This window comes from Aegilops tauschii, chromosome 4 (assembly GCF_002575655.3).
Source record: "Aegilops tauschii subsp. strangulata cultivar AL8/78 chromosome 4, Aet v6.0, whole genome shotgun sequence".
Lineage (NCBI taxonomy): Eukaryota > Viridiplantae > Streptophyta > Magnoliopsida > Poales > Poaceae > Aegilops > Aegilops tauschii.
Genome location: NC_053038.3, coordinates 105056506 through 105067156, shown reverse-complemented (window position 1 = coordinate 105067156; position 10651 = coordinate 105056506). Strand labels below are relative to the sequence as shown.

At 45.6% G+C, this 10651-nt stretch overlaps 1 protein-coding gene across 1 annotated transcript; it reads right to left on the bottom strand.

The window, feature by feature from the left end:
* Positions 1-3063: 3063 nt before the first annotated feature.
* On the bottom strand, positions 3064-9178 carry LOC109786455 (MACPF domain-containing protein CAD1). The gene is made up of 7 exons (XM_020345027.4): positions 8597-9178; positions 6927-7165; positions 6615-6810; positions 6461-6538; positions 5360-5546; positions 4852-5015; positions 3064-4047 (listed from the first exon to the last, which is right to left on the bottom strand). The coding sequence occupies exons 1-7, from the start codon at positions 8858-8860 to the stop codon at positions 3412-3414; spliced, it is 1764 nt and encodes a 587-aa protein (XP_020200616.1). The 5' UTR covers positions 8861-9178; the 3' UTR covers positions 3064-3411.
* Positions 9179-10651: the final 1473 nt, after the last annotated feature.

Here is a 10651-nt window from a genome sequence, read left to right as displayed (position 1 = left end):
CATAACTAGGAGCTGGACAATGCAAACTAGTGTGACGAAGTAATTCAACAACTGGTGCTTGGAAATGAGTATTACCAGCCATCCAGTCAAGAACCCAAGTGGTTGTGTCTTTATGATTGCATATGTGGAGAGTGGCATTAAACTGGAGTATAATTTCTTCACTGCAATCCTACACACCTGTGAAAAATTGGAGTAGGCCAACGAATTGAAGAGATTGAAGTACTGGCTCAAAGCATGGCAATATCTCCATTTCCTTAGGTTGATTGTGTTGGTAAGGAAATAACCGGTTCTGGTTGATGAGCATGATATCATAGTACAACCTTTGTGTTGGTCTCCAGAAGTGAGCACTTCGCATACGCATGGAATCATAGAAATTTCTGCCAAGGAAGAATCTCGTAGATGTGCGTGAAAGTCATCTTCGACGAACCTGGGGTGCTCGCCAGGAGCACAACTGTGAAAGTTGGGAAATTCAAGCGCTGACATTAGATTCACTTGCACTTCACAAGTGGGACATGCAGGTTCAAATTCTTCATGGATGCTTTTGAGTGAAGTAGCTAGACAACAATGCACATGGCAAAGTCTTCGTAGAGGATCAAATGGTGATTTTGGTCAGACTAGAAGAGGCGCATCTTGAAGAATTGGAGATAGGGGATGTTGGGATTCTAGTAGTCATCATAGTATGGTGGCGTCACATCTCCATCTATATCAATTTCTTCGCTGCCCTCTCGGATGGTAGCAGGTGGCAATGATACCACAAAGTTGTCAGTCATGACGATTTCCGTGTCACCAGATAACATGTCCTTTTCTTCTAGAAATGTTCCATATGGAACAACCTCACTGGTAGGATTTTTAGAAAGCTTGTCTTGTGCAGCTATAGCAGATGACAAAGGAGTGATGAAGACTGGCACATTGTCCTGGGGTGCAGAACTTTTTACTTTCAGCAGCCTCTCAGAATTTCCAGAGTGTGAGAATGTTTGATCGACCTGGGCGGGTGAATTGGAGATTTTTAAGAAATTATTTGAAAGAAGTTATTTCTTCAAAGAACAACGAGCTAAACTGAACATAAACCAACTAGAGAAAACTAAACAAAGCATGCCATCAAAGTCTTCAGGGCAGAGGAAATCATGTAAGTGATGAAATAGAATAGGTAAACTAGCCTAACACAATACATGTACATTTCATCACAAGGACACCGAATGTAAAACAAGGCGCAAGAAAATGCAGCGGAATAGATAAGTATTCGGTGAAAGTCTTCAGAGAGGGGAAGTATCAGATTCTTTAGAACTTGCAAATTACTCAAAATGAAACAAAAGTGAAGAATATGGAACTAGCGTTTCGGTGAAGACATTCGATTTGTTGCACCAGTTCAAATCGTTGTGACAACTCTACGTCTGGTTGGAGAGACTGATGTTTAACTCAGTAGACCATGTCTTCACCCTATTCTCCTTGAGCTAAGATCACTTAGACCTCGCCAATCACTTATGGTAGATCTTCAAGGTAGATCTCCAAACATTCACATACTTGTTCATCGGCAATCCACAATGACTGTGGGATGCTTTGAACTGACGCTTAGCCATCTGAAAGATCACATTATTCAAGAGTAACAAGTATTTAGTTCACTCGAACAGATTCTTCAATGATACTCAATCACTTTGTCTATTAGGCACTAGGTTTTCCTCACTTAGGATACACTGAATTTCTTGGAGAGGTTTGATTGCTCAAGAGACACTTGCATAAAATTCACAAGGAGCAGCCAACGAACCAATGGTGAAGAGAGATGGCTATTTATAGCCAGAGTCGCAACCCGTGGGCCGACATGACCATTGGACGCGACCGGCCCGCCAACCGGCTATCGCCGGCGAGGCAACGACTGAAAATTTGAACTCTCAAATTCCTCACGGTAGGAGAACCAAACAACTGGTTTCCTAACTCTTCAACGAGGAATTTGACTGAAGCATCATGAAGAATATCATCTCGGACACCAAGGAAAAAGATACTACGCTCGAAGAGATTTCCAAAGTCTTAAATCAAAGAAATTGGTTTGGATTAAGCACACTTCATAAATATTGTCTTCGTATCACCTCGACCCCACTTGACAATACGGATTGACCTATGACTTAAGTGAAGAATAAAGAGAACTATAAAAAATACTAGATCTTCACGATCTAGTTCTTCGGCTAATTTTTCAAATGCGCGCCCCGAATTTTTTAGTGTTTCATCACATTTTTAGGGGTCACATTTATTGGTTAAACCAAATTTTGAGGGACTTCTACATGTGTACATTCACAAACACATTAGTCATCTAACCATTTTTGTGATCAATACTCCAAAATCATAAAGGAGACACTAGATGCACTTAACAGAGAGGCCTTCCCTTTCTTCGCCATTGTTTCAGCGGTTGGTTTTCTTTGGCAGAGAAGCGTAAGATAGTGTCATTTTCTTCACTGGATATGGCACTTTCTTCGGTGTAGAAAGAGTAGATTTCTTCGCTGGGGAAGAAATTTTCTTCTATGAGGAGGGGGCTGCGACTGGTTTCGGCATCCTACGATTGTAGTCTTTGCAGATCCTCATTGTGTTAGAATTCAGCCTCTGGCGAGTTCCACCGCAGCCAGCGACCCCGGCATCGAGTTGTTCTTGCATGATGCCAATCTCATGCTCCTTGGTGCGAATTGATTCTAAAGTCATCTTGTGAGTATTGCCCTCCAGGCGCTCTCTAGTTTTGCGAATAAGCCTTTTCAATTTCATCACCTGCTTGTTCTTCTCTTTTTCCCGCCAATATTTGAACTTATCATATGCCGAGGGCAGGCGGAATGTCTAATTCATCATGAGGCTTGCTCAGATCACGCATCCATTCGCACCTTGCTCAGATCAGGATGAATTCGAGGATTTTTGCTGGATACGGCAGAGGCAGAATCCTTTGCTTTCGCAGCTTGACGCTGCCTGCGCTCAATGAGCGTGAGATCATCTGGGTCAGATTCTTCAGTAGGGGCAGGTCACTTTCCTCGCAGACACCCGAGCCAGATTATTCTTTTCACGAGAGACGACGCTCTGGTAAATAAAAAATTGAACCAGGCTAATCCCCTTTCCATTACTTTCATAACCGAAATACATCAGTCACATAGAGTTTAAAGGGGACGGGAAAGGGAAAGAGTGTCGATCTTGAATGACAAGTATGCACTTTACAAGACTGAAGCCCTGTACAAACACCGCGAAGAACTCCACCAAAATTGTTCCGTTGCATGGAGAAAAATCTTTGTAAAAACTATAGGAACAGCGATCGGCTGCAAACAGCTACGTACCAGATAAATCTATCACTTGACTACCAAAACAAGAAAAGGGAATCACAACTGCAGCTGCACTTACAACACCATATGCTGCACTCCGAAGTTTTCAACAACACAGATAACGCTGTCAGTAATTCAGCAAGGAATACTTCACTCTCAGAACAATCCTCCCCTTTTCAACGCCAAGCTTCCCGCCGGTCACCAGCCAGTGCCCCGGCATGTCGTCGGGGCCTTTGCACAGCTCCGACCTGTCCACGATCTTCATAAACTTCCCTGCATCGCTCGAGCCTGCGCCAGAACCCCCCGGGTCCAGATACGTGATGTTAGAAGGACCAACCGTCGGATGGCTGCTGGCGGCGGCAGGGCTGTGATCCCAGAGCGATCTCCGGGTGGTGCAACCGGGGACCCTCGAGTAGAGAAGCTTCATGTACAGGACGTTCTTCAAACCGAAGTCCCACACCCCGAGCTGTGCTCCGGTGACAATGTACACGCCGGAGGCATCCCCGATGAGCACCTCGTAGTGCTCAACTGGAGCTGTGCTGACGTGGGAGAAGCTATTCCACTTCACAGGCTCGAACCAGCGGCTGTCCTGCTCCTCTGGCCCCTGCCATTTTGCCGCACCGATCGTGATGTGTGCATCCCAGTAAGGCTTGAGGATCTTTGGAAGAGATGCTAGATGCTGCAGTTGGATGCATAGCCTGTTCTGCTTAGCACCTTCCAAGCATAACCTTAGGCCAGTTATTGGCTTGCGACCCACTGACACCTGAAAAGATATGACATGATATGATACGTGACCGATGCCTAAAGGGGCACTGTGGGAGAAGTTGTGCAGGTATTGCAATGGTCTGGAGACTAGTATGCAGATACGTGTACCAGTTTTTAGCTGGTGGTTTGTTGACATAATGTTTCATATTTAATGGAGATGGCATGACTCATGACCACAACTTTGGGGCATGTACGTAAACTTGGTCAGCAACATTCTAAATCACTCATAAAACACATAACGCCTTTCAGGTCCTGCAACAAATCCATGGAGAGAGAGCACTGGACAGAGGATGCAAGGATCCGAGCTGCTCGACAAATTGATTGAAGGTGACTTCTGGTAATTCCAGTTCCACTTGTGTCGTTTGGTTGTCCTCTATGTATAGGCACAAATTAAAATTGTAAAACGGCGTTGTCTCTCGAACATTACAATGTTCATGCATGGAGAGAGAGAGAGAGCACTTACTTTTATGTGTCCATTAACCATCTTCTCTAATTACAGCAGAGTTGCATAGAGATTAGTTATATTAGCCACTGGAATTCAGGCAATAATACACTGTATTTTCTGGTGGATAAATTTCCAAAGATACGGTTGTATCGGAAGGTATGACTACCTAGTAAAGTTATTATAGAAAAAGTAAGCTCGATACTAAAGCAATATTGGCACAAAGGACAAAGTTTATCGTAATAGTATATTTGTTACTCACTTGTTAATTTGATGTCTAATTGACTAAGATAACAATGGCATGCATGCATCAATAAGCTTCTGATGAAGTCAATAGAGATCACAGTGCTAGCCAAGTACCTGTTCTTGGCTGATGTACAGCTTTTTCCCCATCAAGCTGAACTGCAAGGATGGGCACACAGGTTCTTTCCTTTGATGGAGAGGGTGCTCATCACGAATTGGTGCCCAAACTCTGGGAAGCTGGAACTCTAGGAAGTAACGCAGCTCCTCAATTGGAGGTTTATCTAAGAAAAGAAATGGTTAATGATCGCATCAAAATATCATTATTTCTAGAGAATAATTAAATTTAAACAAAATATAACAACAACGCTCCTGATTTTGCAAACATTCTATAGCTTCATTACAATAGCAAACTTTTGGATCAAAAGAATGGCGGATTGGTCCAGATATACAAATATGCAGTCGATGGACCATCATTTGTTATACATATTTTATTGTTCTTGAATAGAGATTTCTATTATCCCCATAGAATTTCTATGGAAAGTTCATGCATGCAAGCAGGACATCTAAACAATATTTTGTGAAGATACTCACTCAAAACATAAATATATATGAAGGTAATGTTTACATTCTAGATAAAGGTTGATCGCCCGGATGAGATGGTCTTTTCCAGGGATGGCTGCTTCCAACAGAGTCGTTATAGGGAAAAGGGTCATATGTATAACATCAGGCGCTGAGTTAACAGTTCTTGCCCACTCAGAATGACTTTGAACTAAATCATCTCCTCCTCTCCTTCTGAAAATCACAGTGACATCCTGCAGGATAATTCGTTGGAAGGTTCAAGAGTTTCAGTTTGTCGCACAACATTACTTAAGGGATAAAATAATGATACACGGAAAGAAATGACTGGCAAGGTCAACTGGTTTGTTCACTCATGTACCCCCTCTGTTTCTAAATATAAGCCTTTTTAGAGATTCCAATACGGACTACATACAGAGCAAAATGAGTGAATCTACACTCTAAAATACGTCTATATACATCCGTATGTAGTCCGTATTGGAATCTCTAAATGTCTTGTATTTAGAAACAGAGGGAGTACTAGGAAATACTAGACAGAGATTTGCAGGCATAGTTTGTTCTAGAAAATGACCATAAAATTGCAGTGCACATCAACACATTCAGTCATGCAGTGCATTTCAGAAAATGCTTACCAAGCACAGCGTCCTGGAGCCAATTTAGCCTAGAAAATAAAGCATCTGCTTTCTGGAAGTTCGTCTAGCAAAAATTATATGAAGGGACATCCACAATAGATCTACATGTGAACTGTAATGGTTTACAGTCAAGTAACTACAAAACAATGGTAGCAGCATATTGATGATGACTGGGTACATAGTGCAATAGTGGAGTGCAAGGGACACGTTATTACTAAATCCACATACCATGATACCGAGTGAACTGTTGGCAATTTGTATTTATCAAATATGGAAAGGATATTCACAATTTCAATGGCTAATTGGGAGGATTTTGATCAAACAAAAATTAAACTCTTACAGGACACTGTATAACCAGAGGAAGTTGGGCATATGTGCTAGCTCAAACTCTGATATCAGATAAGCACCCCTTTGTACTTTATTGAGAGAGACTTAACAAAAGATCATTCACAATCAGCATTATCAAAACATAAAGAAAATGCAGCATGGAAATATTAATTAGGGTGGCATGTACTTGCCTCTTTTGCAGCAATATATGGTGTACTTGGAGGTTGTGGATATACTCCTTGGCTGTTGAACCCAAGATTTTCTCTTTCCTGACCCAAAATCATAACTGAAGTACAATAAGATTTAACTTATAATGTGGATGAATCTAACTAAAGAAAACCAAACCTTATTCATTGATCTTATAGGGCCTGAGCCTGTATGGATTTCATTTTCAGTAAACCTCTGATGTCCAAGATCGTGTATATAATTTTTAATTTCCACCACGGAAAGTGATGATGACGGATGCTGCTTGATGTAAATCAAATCCTTCCCGCCAATGGTAATGGATGTTATGACATGCGTTCCGTAATTCTGGATGAACCTGTTAAAAGCTCAACACTGTTAAGGACCTGCCATTGGGCATCAGTGGTGAGCTATATCACAAAACACTGTTAAGGGCCTTCCTTTTTTTAGAGCAACCTGCATGTGTTTGTTTACCTTGCGAGAGATGATGGTTCCCATGAGTGAGGCACTGCATGCTTAACTTCCTCTACCACTGACAAAGGCTGTCGCACAAGTTGGACCTTATATAAAGGAATGGTCTTGCCTTCCATCCCGAGACTTTTGGTAGCCATGGCATCAAATCTCTTGGATCCAGTAAAGCTATATGCTGAATTAAAGCTTCCAAGAGGTATATCTCCTGCAAGCTGGGCTTTTTTGCTGAAATACCCAGCCATCTACAGTCCCTCGGAAACAAAAGTAAAACAGAACGCGTGAGACTGAAGACCGCATGAAGCAAGATGATAATTAACTGAGTTGATGTCAGACCAAAAACAATTTGTTAGTGCCACAATTAATAGTAATTTATAATCAAACAAGTGCCGATGAGGCAATTAGAAGTAAACAGCCTCAAAGAAATATGTGTACTAAAGTATTACTTCCTCCGTTCACAAATATAAGATGTTTTGGATATTTCAATATGAACTAAATACAGACTGAAATGAGTGAACAAGCACAATAAAACGTGTCTATATACACCCGATTCATTAAAAAGTTAGAACATCTCAAATCTCTATTTCAGATCATAATATTTCGATCCCTTAACCGAAGTGATTGATAGCAGGGCTAAAAAATCATAGGGCATCTTCTATTTTTAGTGTGAACTCACTTCTATTCTATATCAAGATAGGGGCTTCAGTACTTGGCTGACCGCCCGGTGGAAGACCTCGTTCTACCACACAAGGGCAGCTTTCCTAGTCCAGGATTATTTTCCTCATATGTAATTTCACCTTAATGTGGAAATGTCCATCTTATTCAAAAATATAAGATCTTCATGAAGGTCTGTCTTGTTTTTAAAACCTAAGGGTGGATCAAAAGGCACCAGTATTCTCTAACCTAACTTGTCAGATCAATAATCAAGGGACACAAGAAGAAGGCAAGAGCGTGGTTCCAGCTAAAACCAACTCTGTGAGGAAAGCAGAACTCAGCAGTGACTGATCCGCTCGAACCACACTGCTTACTTAGGCTCACTTACGAGAGCTACCCTGACTCTGATCTCTGATCTAGTAGATGTGAGAAATCAATCCAACTCCATCGGATCTTATGATCTTTGCAGAGGACAAAGGTACTTCATCCCGACCTAAACTACTAACGGAACTTCATGCGAATCTACAGGTTTTGGAGATTTTTTCTATTTACATTCCCGTCGGTTAGAAAGAGCTGAGCCGCTAAATGATCGGACCAGACAGGTGCAGGTAGCTCCACTGCGTTACCCGTGATTGAAACACAAGCTGGAGATGTATCGGCCTATATCCCCACCAATGTGATCTCCATTACAGATGGACAAATCTGTTTGGAAACAAAGCTCTTTTATCGCGGAATTAGACCAACTATTAACCTTGGCTTATCCGTCAGTAGCGTCGGGTCAGCCGCTCAGCTGAAAGCTATGAAACAAGTATGCGGTAGTTCAAAACTGGAATTGGCACAGCTTGTACAGTTGTACTCCTACATAGCATGTGCGTGCATCCGGTTATGTCCTGACACTACCAGGATACGAAGAACAGTTTAGAAACAGCATGCAGTTAATCAAGCAGCTAGCGATGAATTAACAAAAGACAAACGACCAAATTCAGAGACAAAACACAATGAACAGTGTCAGTCGTCGGCACCTCGTGGAAGGCGCACGGGCCAGCGGTCTCCGGTACACCAACCCCACTCTCACCGGAGCAGTCGACATCCTTGGGCACACCGGGGACAGTCAGCCCGTCAGGCATGACCAGATCCCTGGAGCTCAGCTCGCCATCGTCGACGTCGACGAGGCGAGACCCCTTGCAGTAGAGCAGCCTGGTGTCGTGGGTGGCATCGAACCCTCGCCCCAGCGCGTCGATGGAGCTCCGGATCACGCGCAGCGCCGGGGCGCCCTCTTCCTCCATTTCAGGACTGGTGGCGGCCCAAGAACGCCCGCGGGTTCTACGATGCGCCGAGAATTCCGGGGCGAGCAGAACCCATCTCGCAGATCCTCAACTTTTTCTCCGGCAGCAAGAAGGACCTGAAGTAGACTGTGAGAACAGCCGAGGCAAGTAGAGCGGAAGAGAGACGACGACGGCGAAGGCGAAGGCGACGAGAGGAGAATTTCCGCCGGTGCTTCGGTGGGACGCGGGTGAGAAAAGCAAGGAAGGGGATAAAGGCTCGTGTGGACCGAAGAAAGACTCGCCGGGTCTTCCTAGCAACTTTGTCGCTGGCAAACACACACACACAGTGGATGTTGCAGCGTGGAATTGGGAAAAAGTCTGACAGGGACGTCTATCGAATGTGAGTCTGCTATGGTTGTGCGACATATCCCAAGGGATGGTTTATCATTGTGGGAGCCAGTAAAACATTATCGGTGTCTGAAAACGGAATAAGGTGAAGACATGCACGTCGGCGGATCTTACCCAGGTTCGGAGCTCTCCGTGGAGATAACACCCCTAGTCCTGCTCTGCGGGGTCTCCGCATGATCACTAGATCAATACAAGTAGCTACAAGTGCTTCTTGAGCTGTTTGGCTAGGGGAAGAAGAAGGGCATGGCCGGCTCTCCTTTTCTCTCTATGTGGTGTGTGAAACTCTATGAGATCAACCCTTTGCATGGGTGTCCCGGGGGGTTTATATAGGCCTACCCCCAGGGGTACAATGGTAATCCGGCTGGGCGCGGGTCCCAGCCGTCAGTGTCTGTGCTCGCCGGCTTCTCCGCCGGTCATTGGGGCCCGCCGACTGGTGGGTCCCGCCAGCTGCCGGCCTCTTGGCCGACAGGCCGGCCCCACCGCTTGGGGGCCTTGTCGGCGGCTGGTTACTGTTGCCTCGCCTCTGATGACGAGGGCTTTGTCGAGGTAAGCGTGGCTACAGTGCCGCCGTCTTGCGGGCTCTCACTGTAGCGTCACCTTGTCTTGTCTCCTTAATGAGGCACATGTTTCGAGGGAGGGAGGTAGCCGGCTATTGGGAGTCGGCTACGCCCCCGGCCGACTAGGGGAGGCCGGGCCGCCTTCGAGCGTCTCTTTGGCTAAAGGGGTCCACCGCCCGCGGGCAGTACTGGCGCCTGTCGTGGGTGACATCGAGGTCAACATGGCTACAGTGTCGCGCCGGACGGGAGATGGCTGGCCCGTGCGGCGCCCTGTGGCCATGCCTGTTTCGGGATTCGGGGGTAGTGGGCTGTACTGCGGCCACGCCCCGTCTTATCACCGTTATGTGGATGCAGTCTTGGTGGGTGCAGTCTTGGCCGGCTTCTGGGAGTCGGCCCTCTTCATGGCCGGCTTCTGGGAGTCGGTCCTCTTGGGGCCGGCTTCCTGGAGTCGGCCATCTCGTAGCTTTCCTTGGGAAGGTTTCTGAGGCCGGGTCGCCTTCTGGTAGTCGGCCCTGGGGATAGCCGGCCAGAGGAAGGCGGCCCCATGCTCTGGATACTTGAAGGCTCGAATGGCCTGATAATTTTTTGAAGAGCCAGGGGGAGTCGGTTAGGCTACCCGTGGCCATTTACTCCGACAGTAGTCCCCGAAGCTGGTTGGGCTTCGAGGCTGAGAGGAGGTCGAGAAGCTCGGTCAGCTTCTTATCTTGACGAGCCAGCAGCTGGGAGCCGGCTTCGGTTGGGCGCGCCGTCTTGGCGAAATTTCTAAAGTCGGAAGGCGGGAGTCTGTTGGCACGCGCGCCGGGCTGCGGGCCGGCCGCTTGCCGCCCACGAACCACGTGGCATCCTC